This window comes from Apiospora aurea, assembly GCF_038362705.1.
Source record: "Apiospora aurea strain CBS 24483 chromosome Unknown utg000007l_segment0_segment0, whole genome shotgun sequence".
Lineage (NCBI taxonomy): Eukaryota > Fungi > Ascomycota > Sordariomycetes > Amphisphaeriales > Apiosporaceae > Apiospora > Apiospora aurea.
The window spans coordinates 2,666,561-2,687,454 of record NW_027117394.1 but is presented as its reverse complement, the minus strand read 5'-3'; the positions used below and the strand labels follow the sequence as shown (position 1 = coordinate 2,687,454).

The 20,894-nt window shown below is 54.7% G+C and overlaps 8 protein-coding genes across 8 annotated transcripts; 4 read left to right on the top strand and 4 right to left on the bottom strand.

The window, feature by feature from the left end:
• Positions 1 to 788: 788 nt before the first annotated feature.
• PG986_011079 (uncharacterized protein) lies at positions 789 to 1,877 on the bottom strand (the record flags this gene model as incomplete). The annotated part of the gene is made up of 2 exons (XM_066847301.1): positions 789 to 1,663; positions 1,781 to 1,877. 2 exons carry the CDS (start codon positions 1,875 to 1,877, stop codon positions 789 to 791), a joined length of 972 nt encoding a protein of 323 aa, XP_066696792.1.
• Positions 1,878 to 2,211: 334 nt separating this feature from the next.
• On the bottom strand, positions 2,212 to 5,445 carry PG986_011078 (spindle pole body component alp6; the record flags this gene model as incomplete). The annotated part of the gene is made up of 2 exons (XM_066847300.1): positions 2,212 to 5,227; positions 5,288 to 5,445. 2 exons carry the CDS (start codon positions 5,443 to 5,445, stop codon positions 2,212 to 2,214), a joined length of 3,174 nt encoding a protein of 1,057 aa, XP_066696791.1.
• Positions 5,446 to 6,993: 1,548 nt separating this feature from the next.
• PG986_011077 (uncharacterized protein) lies at positions 6,994 to 8,527 on the top strand (the record flags this gene model as incomplete). Its single annotated transcript, XM_066847299.1, has 4 exons — positions 6,994 to 7,220; positions 7,280 to 7,556; positions 7,627 to 7,738; positions 7,794 to 8,527. The coding sequence occupies 4 exons, from the start codon at positions 6,994 to 6,996 to the stop codon at positions 8,525 to 8,527; spliced, it is 1,350 nt and encodes a 449-aa protein (XP_066696790.1).
• A 1,300-nt stretch (positions 8,528 to 9,827) lies between these two features.
• PG986_011076 (MRC1-like domain-containing protein) lies at positions 9,828 to 14,189 on the top strand (the record flags this gene model as incomplete). Its single annotated transcript, XM_066847298.1, has 2 exons — positions 9,828 to 12,994; positions 13,064 to 14,189. 2 exons carry the CDS (start codon positions 9,828 to 9,830, stop codon positions 14,187 to 14,189), a joined length of 4,293 nt encoding a protein of 1,430 aa, XP_066696789.1.
• Positions 14,190 to 14,833: 644 nt separating this feature from the next.
• Positions 14,834 to 16,182, top strand: PG986_011075 (uncharacterized protein; the record flags this gene model as incomplete). The annotated part of the gene is made up of 2 exons (XM_066847297.1): positions 14,834 to 14,881; positions 14,959 to 16,182. 2 exons carry the CDS (start codon positions 14,834 to 14,836, stop codon positions 16,180 to 16,182), a joined length of 1,272 nt encoding a protein of 423 aa, XP_066696788.1.
• A 372-nt stretch (positions 16,183 to 16,554) lies between these two features.
• On the top strand, positions 16,555 to 17,013 carry PG986_011074 (uncharacterized protein; the record flags this gene model as incomplete). Its single annotated transcript, XM_066847296.1, has 1 exon — positions 16,555 to 17,013. The coding sequence occupies one exon, from the start codon at positions 16,555 to 16,557 to the stop codon at positions 17,011 to 17,013; it is 459 nt and encodes a 152-aa protein (XP_066696787.1).
• A 362-nt stretch (positions 17,014 to 17,375) lies between these two features.
• Positions 17,376 to 18,369, bottom strand: PG986_011073 (uncharacterized protein; the record flags this gene model as incomplete). The annotated part of the gene is made up of 2 exons (XM_066847295.1): positions 17,376 to 17,693; positions 17,788 to 18,369. The coding sequence occupies 2 exons, from the start codon at positions 18,367 to 18,369 to the stop codon at positions 17,376 to 17,378; spliced, it is 900 nt and encodes a 299-aa protein (XP_066696786.1).
• A 599-nt stretch (positions 18,370 to 18,968) lies between these two features.
• Positions 18,969 to 20,729, bottom strand: PG986_011072 (uncharacterized protein; the record flags this gene model as incomplete). The annotated part of the gene is made up of 1 exon (XM_066847294.1): positions 18,969 to 20,729. One exon carries the CDS (start codon positions 20,727 to 20,729, stop codon positions 18,969 to 18,971), a length of 1,761 nt encoding a protein of 586 aa, XP_066696785.1.
• Between the last annotated feature and the right edge of the window lie 165 nt (positions 20,730 to 20,894).

Genomic DNA, 20,894 nt, shown 5'->3' with positions numbered 1-20,894 from the left:
GCCGTTGGGCGAGAATCATCAGCACCTCTCAGCCACCCGATAGTCATAATCATTAGGCTCTATACAGCCTTGATTCTGCACGAGGTATCGGCGACGGAGGTGGTTTATACCTCTTTGGAAGATGGGCTCGAGTCAAACACGACACGGCCAAAGTTTCATGGAGAAGGAAGTAAAGAAACGGATACTTAAAGATTATTATTTCAGGTGGTCATCATTTCTTGACAGCAAGGAATTGAAAGACATGTAGATATAGACAGGCACGGTTGCCTCGGCATACTTGTACTCGACTAGGACGGAAACACAAAATTTTGGAACGGAAGGGGGTTTACGGATCGGATCATTAGGGATGGCCATTTCCCAGCAGCCATCAGGAGTTACTCGGAGGAGAGACTCACGGCTTATTTAGGCCTATGACTACGTCTTACGAACGTATGCATGAATGACGATATGACAACCCATTTTACCAATTTGCCTTTACGAAGTGACTTGAACTGTGATGCGATAGTGAATATTGTGATCGTGAACGTAATCATCTTAGAGGACAAGATAGCATGACAGGCTGATGTGGTACGCTTGTTCCACCGTACTATACTGGTCCTTTCATCGTTGGACAAGCGGCCAAGGAGCTACGGTATAACACAAGACTGGTGATGTTGCCGGATGGCCGCATAATATAACGGATCGTCTGTTCTGCGGCAACACAATATGAATGGAACACTTCAAGGTTACAATTACCAAGTCGTAATAATATAAACTACCAGTATCTATACACCACACTGCTGATTACTCTATTGTGACTTGTTGAGCTTGATGTCAGGGTGCCCCGACGACCCGTTGCCGGATATCTTCATGCCCTCGACGCCCTGAGCCATGGCACTGAACGGACAGCCGCCCCCGCCTTCATACGACGAGGGCCGCGGTATTCTCGAAGGCGAAGACTGCTCGCTCGTCTCGTCGATATCGTCCAGGATCTTCTTGCCGTGCAGATAGCCCTCCTGCTCGATGATGGTATCGGAATCATCGTCGTCCTCGTCGTCCTCTTCCTCCTCGTTCTTTCCGTCCTGGTTGTGGCGGTGCTGCTTCTTCTTGCCGTGCGTCGTGAACTCCTCGCCGTCGCGGACGTGCCACTTGGCGATGAGGTCGTTCTGGATCCAGATGACCTTGCCGATGGCGCGGACAAAGGCCGTCTTGCGCTGCAGGCTCAGCTTGGGGTGGGACATGATGGCGTCGGTGAGGATGTCCTGGATGAAGCCGAGGCAGGCGCCCATGTGGACGTACTCGATGTGCAGGGGGTGCTTGCGGCCGAGGCCGACGTGCATCATGCCGACCTTGTCGAGGTACTCCCACAGCTCGGGGGCGCTGGGGTCGGAGCACAGCTTGTAGAGGTAGGCGCGCAGGAAGAGCTTGCGGTGCTGGATTTGAGGGGAGGCTTCGCTGAGGAACTGCTCTTCTTGTTGTTGTTGTTGTTGGGAGTTGCTGGTGCCGGGGGCCATGGGCGTAAGTGGTGTAGAGGCGGGGACATTGCCTGGGGTGGTGGTGCTGCGCGTCGAGAGGGCGCGCGCTGTCAGGTCGTAGGCTAAGAGCTTCTGGTAGACGATGTTGACGACGGCCGGGATGAGCTGCTTAAAGTACTTGGCGCACGACTGCAGGGCGGCTATGTCTTCTGTAGTTTTCGGTTGTGTATATTAGCCAATTGCTCTCAAGTAGTGCCTCTTTGCGCATCTCTAAGTGGGATGGTCGCGAAGTGTAAGGGTTGCAGTGTGTGAATGTTGGTACGTACGGCTGTTGAAGTCGAGGAAGCTGTGTAAGTACTTGACACGGGCATGAATGTCCGTGTACAGCTCTTCGCGGCTGACATGGATCTTCTGAGGAGCCATGGCAATTGGTTTATCTTCGACTTCTCAATCTGTGTAAAGGAAATACCAATATAGGAACAAATGATGAGGATGCCTCTTTAGGGACTTGAATAACAATCTCAGGCGAGAACCAATGGCACGATATATGATGTAGGCTGCGGTCAGACCCCGGAATCCACACACTTACATGCAAACATATGGAGGGATTGACAGAAGCATGCAACGCTACTTAAATGACATACTCGGAGCGTGGGGTTGGAAGGTGGGAGGGTGGTATCCATCTGGCATCTTGTTTCTAGCTCGAATTCGGAAAGACTCACGAGGCCAGAATATCGGGAAATCTGCTGTTCAAGCTTCAAGAATCACGAGATTGTGGTACGATGCGCGGGTGAGGCCGGCGCTTCGGTGGGGCCGCAACCCACGCCAGCCAGGCCCGGTCGCTTCCGGCAAACAAGGCCAAGCGCCCAGAACGACGACCAGAGGGGCGGTAACCTTGGGATCCCGAAGTGAGCACGAAAACCCGAGCATAATCGAAAATAGGTCGGAGGCCATTGGCAGATTGCTTGCACATCGAACGGTTTTGGGGGCAATCTTTCTCTTTTGCAAGTCGTGTCATCCATGCAAATTTCCTGCTTGGTACAGCATTCTTTAGTCTTCCGTCCAAGTCGTCCAGCGTGCGTATACATACAGTAATACTAACAAGTCTAGGCCTTTGCGCTCTTCTCCACCCCCCTCCATTTCCGCCTCGATCCTTCTCAGCCGTGGCGGATGGAGCCGCCGCCGGTGTGCCCTTGGCCTTCCGCCGGACCGGCTGATATACGTCGTTGAAGTTCATGCTGACACCCAGGAACCTCAGATCTACATCGGACTGGTACGCCAGATCGCCCAGCAAGAGCTGCAGCTTGCTGCGGAACCGGTCGCCCAGGTGCTTGAGCCGCTCCTGGAGGACGGGGAACTCGGACGTCGGCCCGCCGGGGATCTCTTCCTCCTGGCTCCCGCCGCCGCCCCGGCGCCGCTGCGTGACGTTGGACGTCGTGATCAGATCGTTCTCTTGGCGCTGCATGAAATCGGACACGGACCAAGAGTACAGCCCGTCCACGCACTCGCGGTAGCTGAGCATCGTCCGCAGCAGCTCGCCCAGCTGGATCATGTACGAGTTTTCGTCTTCGGCCGACTCGGACCCGGCGAAGCGTCGGCGGCGGGCGCCTAACAGACCCTTGTGCGTAATCGAGTTGAGGTATTTGGTGTGCGCCTCGATCATGTCATCCAACGTGATGTCCTCTTGCCTCAACTTGGCCTGCAGTTCAGTCCACGATGCCTCGATGACTTCAAACAGAATGTAGTACTGTAGCTGGCCCACAAAGTGCACCATTTCCGCCAGTACACCCTGCGTGGTTTTCCAGGTTTGCTGCACGGCGCTGTGCTTCGTAATAAGAACACCACGGGATCCCGTAGTGACCTTGCGCCAGACCGCACCCAGCGCGAATTCCACCCGCTTGATGCGCCATAGGAAGTTGAAGACCTTGAGGTACTGTCTGTTACCCCAGTCCGAGACGATCACATCGCAGGGAGCGTCGATCTTATACTCCAGCGTAAAACAGTCCCAGCCAATGTCGCCGTGGCTCAGTTGTAGCATACGAGCGTCAAGTCGTCGCAGTACTTCGGGGTTATCGTATTGCGCATTGGAGCCGCGGATAGCGTGCTCCAATTGTGCTGTCAGTGTATGCCTGTACTGTGCGCCAGCAGGTCGGTCCAAGTTGGCAGCCAAAGACTCCATAAGCAGCGCGATAAAATCGCCTTGTCCCAGCAGGATATACGATTTCAGTGCACCGATGTGCTCGAATACATGAAATTTCGATGTCATCAGATGCAACAGACGGCGCATCGTGGTCTTGTATGCGTCGTCAATCCATGTCTCCAGCGTTGCCGTATCACCATAGCGTAGCTCCTTAGAAGACTCTTTGGAGTAGGATTCTACCCAAGCTGCATCTCCGCACGAGTGGTGGATGAAGTTAAGCGACTTGCCGATCAGGAAGATCTTCATCGCGAACTCTTCGGTAATAATGGAGGGTATCATCTCCTTCACGACACGGTATTTGTCGTCCCAAACATTCGAGGAGCCGGCCTTGTTTTTGGGCATTTCCTCCTCCTTATTTTCATGAACAAAGAACTCCCGATAGGGGTCTGATAGCTCTCCATCGTAGACCCAGTGCCGCAGAATGTCGTAGAACGGGCGCGTCACCGGCGTCAGCAGTCGCTCAGCAAAAGCGCCTACAATGGGGTCTCCATGTGACGATGAGAAGGCATGGATTAAGGAGATAAGTTGACCTCCCCTTTTCCGTTTGGATTCCTCAGCTATAACGCTCATGAGCCTAAGGCCCATGGTCGCTTCACGTGTCCATACCACACATCTCTTCAAAGTCACGCCGGCCTTGCCTATACCGTTCCGTGGCGCATTGTCGTCGATGTTGGCAAGAGCAGTCCGTATTTGGCCCTCGAGGGTAACAACGAGTGTCAAGTACGCGCGAAGCTCATTACTAATGGCTGCGCGTAGACTCTGGTTCAAGAGGCCCTTGTCTGGTGTCTTGACAAAGTCTTCTAGTGTGCGGTAGAGGAGGGACGGCTCTGCCAGGGTGTTGAGGATAGAGACCAAGGGTGTAGGCAAGCTGCGCGGCAGGTTCAAGGTGTAGTTCTTGCCAAAGGGCAGGGTTGCTGAGGATAGACCTTGTAAAGTGTATGGAAGATCCCGTAGTAAAGTAGGTTCTGAAGGATCAATAGCAGTGTAATTGTCGGATAGTAGCTGTGACTTGATAAAGACGTCTCGAGTCTGGGGCCGCGATTGTTGCTCCCTCTGATCTCTCTGCAGCTGCTGTTCTCTAAGCATCTGCCTTTTCATATCGCCAAAGCTAGATGCTGCGGCCCCTGAAGAATCGGCCATCGATTCCGGGTCTGTCTCATCGGCCATTTGCTCTTCTCGGGGTGGTGGCTGTCTCGGGGCTGGCACCACGTTTCGAAGAGCCGAGGGCTGGAAGTCATCCTCTACATTGGGATGTGTTGCGTTTGCCCCTAGCCTGCTCACTTCAGGCGTTGCATGCCTGTCCCCTCTCTCGAGCTTCTGCCTCCGCTCCGCCCGCTCCTCTGCTATGTACTCCTCATACGCTTCGGGGTCATCCTCTTGCGGATCGGGGGAATCAGCGAGCTGGTTTAACAGGTACAGGATGCCCCATTTTTGGTTTAGCACTGGCAGGGCTAGAAGCCTCGAATAAAGGTTGGAGAATCGTAACGCCTGGCCGGGATTGGTCTGGACCAGTTTTCGCTTGATGAGGTCAGATGCATGGTTAATGTCGGGCGCAAGAGCCGAAGATGGCTTCCTATTGTAGGAAGTCAGCATGTGGATTTACAGCGAGACAGGTGAGATCGGCTATTCTTACTGGTCGAATGCCGCCTTGATCTCCTCGGCGTAGAATTTCTGGCGGGCTTGGATATCCTCGTTCGTCAAATTGGCACTTGGGCTGATATGCTGGGCGATTAGACGGTTGATGCTAACATTGATGCGCCGGTCCTTGTCTGAAGACGACACGGAGGCCATGGTCGCATCTTGCTAGGCTTCGCCCTGGTGTGTGGTGCGGATCCAAAGCCGTCAATGGTGTTCGCCTTCTGGGCCCAGCCGCTCTGCGTATCGATGTCGGGGTTCTGCCGCTCTCTTGTTGACATTGGGCGCTTTATCAGCTTTATCGAAGCTTCCCCGGTCGCGATCAGTTGCAAGCGCGTCAATTTGGCGGGGTTCGCTAGGTTATTCGCCTAAGCAGTGAGGGCCAAGCCAGGCTATGACTGTATCAGAATAGGCCGGGGAGACGGGGCGGTTATATGCATCAATTGCATCGACAACCTCGAAACCCAGGACAAAATGAAGGCAGTCTTGTAGCTGATTTGGCATGTTTATATCGCAGATATCGAGCACAAATGACAGTATTCTGTATTTGATGTTGCTATATTTATACAAAATCTTTGTACGTTCAAATTTCTCGTCTTGCAGGTTGTCAAAGTACACTGATGTTGGCCTTACTTAATTCGCCGAGTTGCTCTCCTCCGTGTAAGTGACAAGAAACCACCTGGGCACGTTGTTACTCGGAGGTTTGGCCAGTACCTAGGTGCAGTATATTCTGACTTTGGAGAGTTTTTTATTGCCATTTCGACCAGGTTAACTAGTGAGGCAACTATACTCACCGGTCATAGTTGAGGACTCACTTATGTATGTCCGGAAACGACACAAAGCGAGCGGCCTGGCGCATTGTATTCTACAGGGTCATGGGGGTCGACAGCATCCCGGGAAGGATGGGCGCGCATAGACAAACAATACCGGCCCCAAATTCTGGTTCCGATACTTACATGGAGCTTCAACGTTCCCATTTTTTGATAGCCAAAGGCCAATATGGAGCTTGGCATGCAAGTATCCTTCGGCTATGGATGGCTGCAGGAGCTGCATCAGAGCTTGAGAATTAGAGGATTGGGATGTAGGTACATGTATGTATGTATGTATGTATGTAGATATCGATGCAGACACATCCTTGTGGGAGGGTCAAGACCAGATTGATTTCATCGAGTATACAATATGAAAAGTTGGCTTGATGGAATAAAGTGACCATGGTTGACTTTATGTTTGACTTGGGGTTGCTTGCTGGATGTTACATACTGTCTGGAGGTTGGTAAGTATGTATCGGAGCCAAAAGAGCCTCCACTAAGTAGCCGCAAATTGTGTGGGATGCAACAAGGGGGGCTTTCCCACTCGGCCACTGCTGCCAGCTACTGCACCAAAAGTTACGGACAACGTCAGACCATCTTCCACCACCAAAATCGCATCAGCGTCTTGCCAAAGACATCGAAGCCCAACGCTCGACACGGGATTTTCATCAGTATAACACCAGAAATGTGATCGCATCCCATCTGGGCACATGGTGAATGGGCTTTTAAGGCATTTTTGGCGTTGGCCTGCGCTCGCTGCACGCGACTGCGCGGTTACTCTCCATTTCCCACCCACCGACTGCGCATTCGCGATCGCGAGATTACCTAAGCTCCACCAACCACCACCACATCCATATCACCATCAACCTCAACCTCGACCTCACGCCCGCCCAAGATGCCCGACATCGACCCCGCGGCATTGAGCCGCCCGTCGGGGCATCTCACCACCCCGACCTTGAAATCAATAACCGTCCAGACCCCATCGGCGCAAAAGGTCAAGACCTCCCAGATTATCCCTGCTCGCATCGACTTAGAACCGCTTTATACCGCGCTCAAGGCTGCCATTGGCCCCGAACAATGGACGATATACAAAGACTCAACCACCCAATTCATCCTGGGTACGTGCCTGTTGCTTTCACTTTATCCTTCAGAGACTTGGCCAAGCTGACACTCATTTTCAGGTCGGTTGAACCAGGCCGAATACTCGGAACGAATCGATCCCTTTTAATATCCCCCAATGGCGAGAAGGAACATCTGCACAACCAGCTCATTGCTGCCATATACGGAAACCTCACAAGGGAGATGCCTGATCAGGGACTGGCCCCATGGGTTTCCGCCAACGATAAGCCCACCACCGGCGTTGGCGCAAAGCCTGTTACTGGCGATGCCGCCGAGAGGAGACTGAAGGGAGAGGTCATGCAGCTACCGAGTCGTGATCGCAGGCGCATCAAGGACCTGGTACATAATGATGTCGGTGTCGCCGTGTTATCCGCTACCGCTGAGTACGCCTTGACTAACTTTGGTATAGTTCGATCCCTTCGAATCGATGGCCCAAATGTTCTCCGACCACCACCGAGGGAAGGCCGTCAAAGCCCCCGAACCCCCAGCCAGTGCGGCTGGTGGTATCAATAAGACGATGAGTAAGTTGATTGCATTTGTCGCCAAGTTATGCGCCCTGACTAAATGTTTTTTTAGACCTTGATCTAGAGATTCGAAAACGATACGCCCAACCGCTGGCTGTTGAGTCAGGCGAGTTCCCGGATGTTGCAAGCATAGAATCCAAAATGCTCCCGTTCTGTTTCCAAGCTGGCCTCACGAACGGCCATGCTTCAGATGCGGCACACTATGTCACTCATGCAACGGAATTCTTCATCAAAGAATTACTGTCCTCAGTGTTAGCCAAGACACGGAGTAATGGGCCCGGCGAATCGAACAGCGCAGGCTTCGGCGCGGGACCTGGTTGGGTACAGACGCACAAATACAAACGGCAATTACGACGTGAAGAAGAGGCGCTCATGCGCGGCGAACTATCGAGAGACAAAGCCGGCCTGTTGCCTGTTGAAGCCAAGGCGGCTGGTGACCGACCGCCCCTGGGAATGGCCGATTTACGCCTCGCCTTGGAGATTGGCGACTGTGGTATGGGCTTGTTCCCGATAGCCACCAAATCTGTGCTCTACGGATACCGTGAAGGCGAACTTGAGCACTGGGACGACTACTCATGGGTGGACGACCGAAAGCCACCGGAAGGCATGGACATCGATATGGACGGTGTCGCCAACACGAACGACAGCAACAATGCGCTCACCAACGGTGTTTTGCATTCTGAACCCATGGATGTCGATGAGCAATGGGGATGGGAAGGCACAGATTCCACGGACTTGATGTCTTTGGACAACGTGTTGGATTCTTGCTTGGCAGTTGCCTCCTAGGGAGAGCACACCAATCTCAGAAATCGATCCTATCTCCCAAGATGACATCCCCCACAAATACCCTCCAAGACCACCCCTTATTTACTAGCGATCTAGATCCACATCATCTAGATAGACCTTGGCATGCGGCCAAGGCACCCTTGGGTAACTGCGAAACCCTCGGGAAAGCAGGCCGACATATGTGCCTGCTTTTCAATTTTTCATGGTTCCGGCGCACGAGGCGTTTAACACTCACGGACCGGCGGACAGAACAGGTCCAAGTTTGTTGTGTATACATACTTTACTTTGCATTGGCATTGGCATTAACATGGCGTATGTATGTAGTCTAGCCTGATTTCTTCTTCTCTTGATCTGCAGGGGATACTGCCTTCAGTACGACAAGGGATTTTTCATAATGTTTGGCGAAGTAGGTTGGCAGTGAAGGGGTAGGGCAAAAAGAGAGGCTGCGAAAGACATGGACGTTTGGGTTTTGATGCCGCTAGAGGCGCGGGAGTCAACAATGATTGATGGCGTCGAAGACGAAAAGATGTGTATTTTAACCAAGCGATACCCAAAACTACTTTGATCATACATACACAAGTACATATTCTGACAGATTCGTCACTACGAGGCCCTGTTCCGTGACATGCTGTACCTAAGACTGTACCTACCGCTATGATGCATGCTGATGGTGTTTCTATCCCTCGGCAGCAGATGGAATGCATCCACCAGGACAATCCTATCCGTGTGAGCATCACTGCCATTGCAGATTGGCCTCGCAAGCAGTATCAAGCAAGGGATAGACAGCTGAGCATTCTAGCTGATCAGTGCAGAGCCCCAACCCCTGTACGACATCGGGCAACTCCACGATGAGAAAACGCCAGTTGCCATTTTCTAATAGCGATCGAGGTTCTGGTTGGTTGGCGCGGAAAGGGCTGGCGTTGATGGCCCAAGCTCCCCCTGTCCGGCCGGTTTAGTGGAAATCAATCAATTAATAAATCGACGCGGGGGCCGGCTTCTAGTGGGCGAAAGACGCGACAGGAGCAAATCGCGACTTACACGGGCCCGCCCCAATTAACGCGTCTTTGGCTGCTCGTACTTACTTACACCACTTTAGCCCACCCTTCCTCTCCCTCGCACCAATTCTTCTGCATACATACATACAACTCCATATTCACGATTGACCCCATAAGCATTTGGTAGCTTTGGTCATTGTTTTCTCAGTGTCTTGAAATACACTTTGTTCTACACATTCTATGTTTTGAAGCAGGTCGTTTGTGTGCATAATACCCCCAATATCTTAGAAGAAAGCCTACTCGCTATGGCTTCGACACGCTCGCCCTCGCCAACGGGCGATGCAGCGTCGACTTCCGGCTCGCCCACGCTGAGCCCCCGATCCAAACTCCAGAAGGAGCTGGCAGCTCTGGATGAGAGCTCAGACGAAGAAACCAGCGGCCCAATTGACACAAAAGCACTGTTCAAGAAGCTCGACGAAGCCAAATTGCGGAATGCCGAGAAGCCGGTGCAGCCAGCAACTACCACAGATACCGTCGAACAAGAGAACGACGACGAGGGAGAAGAAGAAGATGATGATGATGATGACGAAGAGGAGGAAATAATACGGCCAAGAGGACGCATTGCAGCGCGCATGTTAGCGGGGACTACAAAGAAAGCAGCATCGCCCGCCAAATCACCATCTAAAACGACACAGAGCAAGCAGAGCTCGTCCCGGTCAAAGTCAGATCAAGAGGATGCTGAAGAAGAGGATGATGACGAGGTCTCGGCCTTGCCACGCAGACGTCGTGTGGCCCGGCCGCAGAGGAGCCCAACGCCAGAAGATGCGTCAACGCGAAATAGATCAGCATCGCCCGGTCTTTTCGTGTCGCCTTCTCCCTCTCCCCTGAAGAAGAACACAACAACAGCTGGCTCGGACATCGAGGACGACCTGCCAGCCGACCTTACCAAGAACTCCCGCTTCCAAGCCCTTGTGGCCCGCAAGCGCCAAGAGCGTCTGCAAAAGGAGGCTGAGGAGCAGAAGAAGCGCGACGAACGTGCCAAGCGCATGGCAGAGCAGATGCCGGCTGGCGCTGAAGAGACTGAGGACGACGATGTCTCAGATATCACAGACGACGAGGGTGGACGTAAGCTCACGCAACAGTCCTCCGCGGGACGCCCGGCTCGCAAAGCCAGCAAGAAGGCTATCGAAGAGATGAACCGCGAAACTCAGCGCATGGCCCGCAGTATGCAACTAGCTCATGAAGCAAAGACGAAGAAAAAGATCACCAAAAATTCCCTGTTCGAAAGGTTCAACTTCCGGCCCGCTGGTGCTGAGGAGTCCGCTCCTGCGACCAACGTGCCACCCAGCTCGAGCCGACCAACAACACCTGTTTCGGGCGCTCAGACTGATGCCGAGGTGGGTGAAGTTGGCACACCACCGAGCTCGCCTCCCAGCGCCGTGAAAAGGGTGATGGAGGCGCCTGGGCCACTGGCAACCTCGGCCGAAGGAACCTCAGCCGATGCTCATGCAGACAAAAACGTGGAGCTACCCAGCCTTGATGAGGTCGTGGCCGAGACCAAGACTCTTGACAAAGGCAAAGGTGTGGCTACGGCTGCAGATCTCGAACCATCACCCAAAAAGAAACCGGCACCCCCTAAGCGTCAATTCCGTGTCAAGTTTCCCCAAGACCCCGTTCAAGTCAACAAAGTCGCCATTGATTCGGACTCGGAGCCCGAGTTACAGGTCCTCAATCCCAAACAGAGCAAGATCGATGCTATCTTCGCTCGCATGCCTGCCAAGAAGACACAAGAGTCTAAGTCTTTGCACGACCTTCACCAGCTTGCGCAAATCCACTCATCACCACCGCCCAATGCCCGCAAGGGCAAGCCCGTCAAGGCCGGTATAAGCGCTGTCCAAATGCAGGCTCAGCTGTACGAGCGCGCTCGTGCCCAGGCCAAACTCGAGCGGGAGCGCAGGCTCGAAGCTCTGAAGGCCAAGGGCATCGTGGTCCAGACGGAGGAGGAACGCGAGCGAGAGCGTGAACAAGTCGAAGACATTGTGGCGCGTGCGAGACAGGAGGCTGAAGAGATCATGGAAAGGGAGCGCGCAGATGCAAAGCAAGCCCGCAAGGAAAGGCGTGAAAATGGTGAGGGCGACGATGCTGTTGGCTGGGATGACAGTGACGACGATAGCTTTGAGGGAAGCGACGTCGGTGAGCCCGTGGAAGAGGGTGAGATCACGTTCTCCGGATCCGAGGATGAGGAGACCGAGGAACCCGGGAACCCCCTTTTTGACGAGGATGCGGCAGAAGATGAGGAAGGCGAGTCGGAGCCCGAAGATGCTGTGACGCCCAAGGCTAAAGACACGCGGAAGCAGCTTTCTGATGACGAGGACGGTGACGGCTCGCCTTCGCACCCCAGAGCCCGCCGTGCGAGGAAGAATGTTCACGTTCTCTCGGATGACGAGGAGGAAGAAGAGAAGCAGGTGGAGGCTAAAACGCCGAAGCCCAAGACTAGGACGTTCGACTCGCCCTCGGGCCACCACTCCAGCTCCCCTAAAGTCCCTACTTCTGTCCTCAGATCTGCCACCAAATCTTTCATTCCCGGCCTTCCCGTACCATTATCCGGCCCTGCCGGTCTCGGCCTCACTCAGATCTTTGCTGGCACAATGGACGACAGTCAATCTAGTCAGCCTGCAGCTTTTACCAGTGGTACGCCGATGCAATCCACGGACGCTTTCCCTGACTCGCAGTTCTCCGCCACGGCCGACCAACGAGCATCACAGGATGATGACGGCTTGGTCTTCGACAGCCAGGGCGAAACCCAGAACCGAGAGACGCAGGGTGTGCAGTTGCACTTCTCGCAAAGCCAAGCACACGGCTTTGACAGCCTGCTGCAACTGGACGCCACGCAAATGTCCGACTTGCAGCCAACCCAAGACAATGGGTTTGCCGACAACTCCCCACTCAAGTCACGGTTTATCGAGGTGCCTGCAGGCACAGTCGATACGGTTGTGCTAAATGGCACTCCAGTGAAGCCTCGACAAGCGGCCGTCGAGCAGATGGAGTCACCCCTTGTTATCCGGAAGAAAGGCAAGTTGCGAAGACGCGGTGATGCCGCTGCCCCGGAAGATTCCAGTGTGTCTGCTACGGAGGCTTCGGGTAGCCCTCTGGTAAACATGGCGCTGCCCGTTACCGCGTCCAACACGGAAGCAACAGCTCAAGATGAGGAAGGCGCTTCTGCCTTCAAGCTCATGGCCAAGGCCGCCCGTCGGAAGCAGCGACACCAAGCCAAGTTCGATGCGAAGAAGAGCAAGGCCCGGGAGATGGTTGAGGAACAAGCCGACGAGTCCGAGGACGAGTACGCTGGGCTTGGTGGCGCAGATGGCGAGGACGAAAGTGATGATGAAGCTGAGGCGGAGTTGCGCAAGCAAATGATCGATGATGCCGAGGGCAATGACATCAACGAGAGCAAGCTGGCGGCTCTTTTCGCGTAAGTGACCGGACCCTAATCATTTGATCTACACGTCAAGAATAACACGGCTAACAATTCCTCTTATAGCGAGCGCGAACGGCAAGAAGAAGCGGTGCAGGTTGATAGGCTCTTCCATGATATCACGACTGGTATGCTCAGAAAGCGCCGGCTTCACGGTGGAGGCGAGAACGGTGCCTTCGACCTCTCCGATAGTGACGATGGCGGCGAGGCCCGTAAGCGCATGAAGCGACGCCAATTCCAGAAGATGCAAAAGGCGTTGTTTGCGGATGAGCGTATTGGCAAGATTGCCGAGAACCCGCGAAATGCCGCCTTCCTCAAGAGTATTGAAGACAGGGGCAGCGATGATGAGTTGGATATCGATCCCAATGCTGTCGACGAGCAAGAGGAGGAGGATTCTCAGAGCCTCAGCCAGGGGCAGCGAGAAGAGGCTCAGGAGGATAGAATCCCCGATAGCCAGCCGGCAACGTCTGAGGATGCTCAGGCCCAGACTGAGAATCAGAACCTCGGCCGCAAACGCAACCGACTAGAGCCTGATCACACCGCTCGCCTGCCTCCTGCTCTGCGGAAGGCGCGTGGTGCAAACACTGCTCGCGTCCCGACCTCCATCACGGATGTCAAGCGTTCCCTCTCAAGTCTACTAGAGGACGATCATACCATCATCCCGGCCACCGATCCTCTCGAGGGCGAGGGATCCGATGATGAAGCCGCCGCTGATGGCTCCACATCGAACGACAAGGAGAACGGCCGCGCTTCGCGCACGGCTGTCGTGGACCGCATCTCGCTCAAACGCGCGGGGTCGTCGGGTCTTAGCGCGTCCCGTCTTGCCTTCGCGGCGCCCGCCAACTCGGCCGGTTCGGGTACTTTCAAGGTCCCGGCTCTGCTGCGCAAGGCTACCACCAACAACTCGCTCATGTCTCAGTCATCTACCCTGTCGGCTACTGGTACCACCACTGCCGGTGGTGTCGGCTCCGCCATGCCGGGAGCCTCTTCAGCAGGCGGAGCTGGTGGTGACGATGGCAAGCTCAAGAAGAACGCCGGGAAGCGCAGCGGTATCAACTTCTTCGCGCGCGAGAACGAGCGGCGGGAGAAGCTGCGCGAGAGCGAGATGCGCCGCGAGAAAAAGAAGTGGAAGGGCGTGGGCGACCGGAGCAAGGCTGTTAGTGGCTTGTTCGGGAGTGGTAGCTTTGAATAGGGCGGGTGTGTGTTTTTCTGTGCCGCTGGTGTATAAGGGGATATTTGGGCTGGTATATGACGAGTGATGTGAAGGTTGTATAAGAATCATGGTTGGCGTTTGGGTTAAGATGATGTCATGATTGGTCACCTGGCTTCTGGCATGGCGTTTGGTACATGAGAGAGAGGTTCTTCTAGAGGTCCTTCACGGCGTCCTGAGCATCTCGCTTTCTAGTCCGAGCTTAGGACTGGAACGACGATGAAGAAAATAATTCCGTATATACGCAAGATCTCTATGACATGAGCCCGTATTTCTTGAATAAGTTGCCTCGTAGACAGAAAAGTTGCACAGGGAGATGAAGTGGGGGGCAACGTCGGCAGTCCAAGCGGCTTGACGCTAGCTAGCTAGTACCCCAAAGAACAGACCAAGCCACATGGTTCAGCGCTGAGGTGCCTGCGACTCGGTACCCATCGCCGTTCATTTATACCTCTTTCTTCATCAACATATTCAAGTCTGATATTAATGTAAGCTCCGTTTGATGATAAGATTACACCACTCTAGTAAATGCCATCATAGCGGCTTTCACTGGCTCCTGAGTGGTGGTAGGGTTGGCCGAATGCCGACCTCCTGCAGGGCAGCTTGCGTTGAGTGCCGTACTCCTAACCATGCTGGAAGAGACCAAAGCTAAATGCGATGGCGCCTCCTCCCCCTTGGTAAGTCTCCTCTACAACACTGATCTTATGTGTAGTATCGATGTGTAAAGAAGTATTGCTGAAACCCTCGCGTTCAGACACCAACGCCCCATAGGTTCCTCGTCCCCAAAAGGACAGGAGGAACTCAACAGAGCGGCACACCCAAGCCTCTCGCCAGCGGCTCGCAGCAGTTCCACGCAACGCCGCGCTTCTCGCTGCACTCGACACCACGTGGTGCACCTTCGTCCGCTACGGCGCCGGCGCCGCCGTCCACGTTTGCCCAGAGGCAGCAGCGTAACCACAATGCCAATGATGGCATCCATGACATCATCGACAGCTCGCCGCCTCAACCGCTGCCGCGGCCCTCGTACAGTGGTCCAGGTCGCAACCTACATGAATCTATCGAGGTCGACTCGGAGCCGCCGTCTTCGAACTCCTTGCTAGTCCCCAGCAGTCAGCATCGTGACGCTACTGCTGGTCATGCTGCTGATACTACTTATTATTATGAAGAAGATGAGTTCATGGATGAAGTCCAGGATGATGGACCGCCGCCGAAGAGACGGCGCTTGTCCGTTTTGTCTGATGGCGATATGGAACCGATCGTCCCTGCCTCTTCCCAAGTCGCTCCAGCAGAGTCTTCTCAGGGCGTGGCGGAAGAAGGGTCTTTGAACAACTTAGAAGAAGATGCGGAAGATGACGAAGTCCTCAGCCACGACGATGAGTCCTCCGACTCATCACCACCCAACAGAAGAATCTTCTTATCTGCTCATCAGCAGCAGCAACAGCACCAACAACCCATGTTCCAGCCAGTACCCCGGTTCAAGCCCCCAGAGCTACCGGAACCCGGCCATCGCGAGCCGCTTCCCGACGCGTTCTCGCCTCGGAGAAAGGGAGCCAAGTACGTCCCCGGCGGCCTCGCCTCCGAGCTGCGGGACTGGCTGATGAACATCGAGAGCGCAACCGGCTCCAAGCGGGACGGCGACTGGGCGGCCCGGCTGCGGGTGGACGAGGTGCGGACCGCTTCCAATATGATGCTCGTCAGCGGGTCTCAGCAACAGCAAAGGCAACGCGACGCCGACGACAATATGAACAACGGAGGTGGCAGCGGCGGTGGTAACGGTCTCTTCATTTCCAAGAATGGCGGCGTGAGCTCCCGTGTGATCCTGGCAGGCGAAGGGCGGCTGCAGGGCCTGGGTAAGAAAAGCGAAGTCTCCGTGGGCTGTGTGGTTGCGATCGCGAGGCCGGTTTGGGGAGTGGACCTCGGCAGCGAGGGTCAGTGGGTTGTTGCTTGCGACTGGGTGGTTCTCTCGAAACCATCATGAGTATGGATTACGTGCAACACGATGATGCCCCCTAGGCATCATCGCATCTTGCGTTATCTAGAGTGATGTCACACTGGGTCTAGACTGCCTGCTGACCTCTTTGTCCGACGAAAGATGGATCTAGAGTCCTCACCATGGCATTGTTGCACAAGCTGAGAAGACAATTCCGCATTATCACAATCTTCTGGGGACAATGCGACACTCAAATGACAAGACATGAGGGAGCCAAAATACCGCCGATACCATCCACATATATATGAGGCCCCGGCACCTAAGGCAAGTTCAAAACAAGCCTGTCGCAAACATACACATACATACTCAAGCTCAAGGAGACGATTTTTGAGGCTCTCGTCCCATATATTCTTTGCCACCATGATCACCAACACCGAGGAACGCTCCCACGCTGAGGTGGTAGCCGTGTACCGAAGGTGCGTGGAAATCCTTGATGGGGGTGTGTGCCTCACCCGCTCCGACTACCACGAGGCGCTGGAGGCAGCCGACGCTGCCGTCGAGCTGGCCGAGGCTGCGCGGCTCGGTGAAGAGACACTGCAGGAGTTTCGTGGGCTTCAGGCACGCTGTGTAAGTTTGCTACAGGAGGAGTACCGCACATCGGAGCACCATGAGCGGGACTGTTATAACAAATCTACCTCTACGAAAGAATCATCGTCCACGCCTCCTCCTTCTCCTACCGCTGCTGCTTCTCCTTGTCACGAGGACGAGGAGGAGGAAACTATTGCTAGGCCATCTTCCAGGAGGAGAAAGTCGGTTGCGTGGTTCGACCAAGCCACTGTGACTGGAGTGCTATCTCAGATGACGGTTTCGAGGCAATGAGTTGGGTAGTTTCTCGGTAGCTCTGGGTCGGAGATTTGTATGCTTTTGGGCACTTGATGGACAGTTTGAGTTAGTATAGGGGCGTAAGGCTGGTGCGAAATATGAAGATGGTGGAATAAATCTACATACCTGACAGTTTACACTATGCATGTGTGTGTGTGTGTGTTATGGATCAAGATCTGATCATGCCTTTATCTATGCCATTGCTGGATGCATACGGCAACTCGGTTTCTGTGGACATCCACTAGATGTAGATGTCAATATCAGTGACATCGAGTGCATCGAGTGCCCGATAAATAAGTATGGATGCCACAGCCACAATTAAAATGGATTTCAAGGCCTCGACATACTGCCCGTAGACCTTAAATAGCATCGACCGCCCACGATTCCGCAGGAGGGGCTTTCGCGCCCGCAAAGGTCTTGACCAGATCCGTCCACCTGATCTTCAACAGCTGCGTACCGCCGTCGGGCCAGCTGCCCCCGCACGCGCCCTCCCCCGAGGCATGCGCGCGGTGGAAGGCGCACCAGAACGGCGGGTGGTCGGCGGCCTCGAGGTAGACGGCGACCTTCATGGGCAGCGAAAATGAGAAACCGTGCAGCATCTTGAGGAACCCCTGGAACGGCGGCTGGGTGACGAACAGAGGGGCGCACAACAGCTCCTCGGCGCGGTTCTTTAGGTGCTTGCCCGGGATGATGGGCACGTCGTCGTGGAACGGGTCCACGTTTGCGTAGGGGTTTTTCTTGGCCGTTGGCGTCGCCGTCGCCGTCACTCACGCCGCCGCCCCAGAAGCTGGGCGAGGGGAATTGGTACCCGATTTCGAGGACCAGGTGCTCCAGCCAGCCGTTCTGCGCCATGTCGCGCAGGATGGGCGCGTAGACGGTGTGGAACAGGCCGAGGTGGTATTCCTTGACATAGAACCGGATGCGCAGGGTCCGGACATAGAGACGGGGCGTCAGGGAGCGCACGAGAAAGGGGGTAGGGGAGGATGGTCCTCCGTTCTCAGAGGAGGCTCGGGTGTCCAGCACGACGTCCCGATAAAAGATGGCGGCGGCCTCTTCGTATAGCCAGCGGCAGGTGAGGAACAGACATAAGGCCTGCTGGTATGATTTAGAGGCGGAAGAAGAAGAAGATGAAGGGCCGGGACTGGACCTGGCACTGGTGGTGGTATTGCTTTGTAAGGTGGCCAGCTTCAGGATCTCATGCCTCAGCTCGAAGGGTAGTTCGAAGAAAGGGAAGACGCCTCTGCGTCGAAACTCTTTCTTCTGTTGCTGTTTCCCTAGCCTGGTCCTGTTTCGGGCCGTGTTGGAATGGGAAGCGTGCTGTTTGCTGCGGAAGGCGAGGGTCTCCCTCGGCATAGCGAGATGCCTACAATGACACGCAGCTTGATGATGTCTCCAACGAACCCTAAAGGCTGCCGGCCACACAAATGCTGCAATAGCTAGTCAGGTGCGAAGCAATACGTCGGAAAAGTATGGAAAGCCCGCAATGCAAGTCAATCTGACGTGGGTTCCATTGACTACGTGTGCTTCGTGAACACAGACGACCAGCTCAAGGTGTGTACAGTTGATGGGTGAGACAGCTGGATATGAGTTCCGGCATCTTGACTCGTCGCTCCATGAGACGCCACATTTTGTGGGGCTGGTTGCGGTACTTGGGTACTTTTCCATCCAATTATTGTGATCTCGTATGGGAAAGGTGTTTGCGTTCATCGCCCGCTGCCAACGTTAGCAATTCATGAGACCATCACTGGAAAGGGCCGGGTAGTCAACATATTAAATCATTGTCTATCTCTATAGCATCGCTTCGTTCCAGTCAAGGTATCAAAGGCAGATCCGTTATGCCTGTCACCGCCACGTTCTATACCCGTCTATACAAAGCCCGTAACGCCTCTGCAAACTAGCAACGTCAATAGATGCACACATCAAACCGAGAGAAATAAGGATCGGTCGTCCAGCTATCTGCGCTGACGTTTGCCGCCTCCCGACTCTCCGCCATAACCACCACCGCCGCCGCCGCCCGAGGGCCGTCCGCCGCCGCCGCCGCGTCCGCCACCACCACGAGGAGCCTTCATGGGATCAGGCCCGACTACGAGTCCTCTCGTGCCCCTGAGTCCCATCTTGCCCACTGTGCTCTTGTACAGAGTTGGCACTTCCGGCGCACCGAGTCCATCCAGGGCAAGCTTGTTGGCTTCCGAGACCAGGGTCTCGGCATCCCAACGCAACGACTTCATGAACGTCTTGTAGAATCCTAACCAAGCCTGGTATGCCTTGTTCTGCACCTCGGGCTCCAGCTTTTGTGCGATCTGCTGGACGTCGGCACGCGCCTCCAAGTTGGGTGTCGATTCCACGAATTCGATATCCTTCAGGGTGTACTTGGGGAAGAATGCTTCCGCGGATGCGACGATGAAGGTACCGCGGCCCTCCGCTCCAGCTCGGGCGGTACGGCCCAGGCGGTGGACGTATGATTCCTTGTCTGCGGGGATACCAGCCTGGAACACATTGGTTACAGCCGGGAAATCCATACCACGGGCGATAACGTCCGTAGCGATCAAGAGGCCAGTCTTTGCCTTGCGGAACTCATCCGTAGTCTTGGTACGCTTGCTCTGCGAGGCGCGAGAGTGCAGGGCCATGGGGGTCGGCAGACCCGGAATCGACTTGAGCACTTCAACGTAGAAGTCTACGAGGGCAGCTGTAGGGGCGAACACAATAGCCTTGAACGATTCAGGGCCAACATGCGCCAGCTCTTGGCGCAGAGCTCCGGCCAAAGCTGCAGCCATATCCGAGAAAGTCGGGACGACAATAAGGCTCTGAGGAACTCGCTCATGGGTGTTGAGTTCACCTTCGGGGATAGTAGAAATGTACTTGTAGCCTTTGTTCAGGGCGAAATGCGCAACTTTGTCGACATACTGGGGCACAGTAGCAGAGAAAAGCATGCTCTGTCTCTCCGAGACTTCTCGCTTGGGCAGAACCGCGATAATGTTCTTCAGGGAAGGGAGGAAACCCATATCGAGAAGCCTATCAGCTTCGTCCAGAACAAGGGTGTCGACCCTCTGCAGCTTAGCTTGAATGGCATGTGAGTTTCGTTCATTATTGGTGAAATGGTCCAGGAGGCGACCAGGGGTGCCAATCAGGATATCGCAGCCCTTGATGATTTTCCGCTCCTCGGTGTTCTGGTTGGTGCCTCCGATAGCAGTGCACACCGAGTACTCGGGCCTGCGTCCAAGAAGCTTCTGTGCTTCGTTGGCAATCTGCAGCGCAAGCTCTCTGGTAGGTGAAATGACAAGCAACGAGACAAATTGACCGGGCTGGCGCTTGCGGTTCAACATGCTCTGGATAGCGGGGAGCAAGAAAGCCACTGTCTTTCCTGTACCTGTCTTGGCCTGTGCAAGTACATCCGTATCACGTTCTTTGAGGAGCTGGTGGATGGTGGCGGCCTGCACTGGCGTCATGTGGTCAAACTTCATGTCTTCAATGATAGTCTTAAGCACGACGGGATCAAGGAGGCTTTCCTTGGCCAAATCAGCAAAGCGAGGCGTGTCGAGCGGCACAGGCTCAGTTAAAGGCGGAGTGGCCACTCTGGGAGCCATCTTGGGCGCTTCTGATGCGACTGCTGTGCTGTGGTTTGATCTGTTCTGCTGAGGGAATGCGCCAGACTTGCCCCTCCGGGCATTGCGGTTTCTGCCACCGCTGGCGGCGGGTGCCCGTGAGTTCTCCATCATGGGGGTAGTCAAAAGGGATTGCAATGCCGATGCAGAAACTGGCAATAACGACGGCCGCGTAAGTAGTCTTCTTGCAAGCATGGACAGGCTTGTTGGCCGCTTATGAGAAGTGGCGATGCGAATGGTTGATGGAATGTTGGTAGACCCTGATTTTGCTGCTTG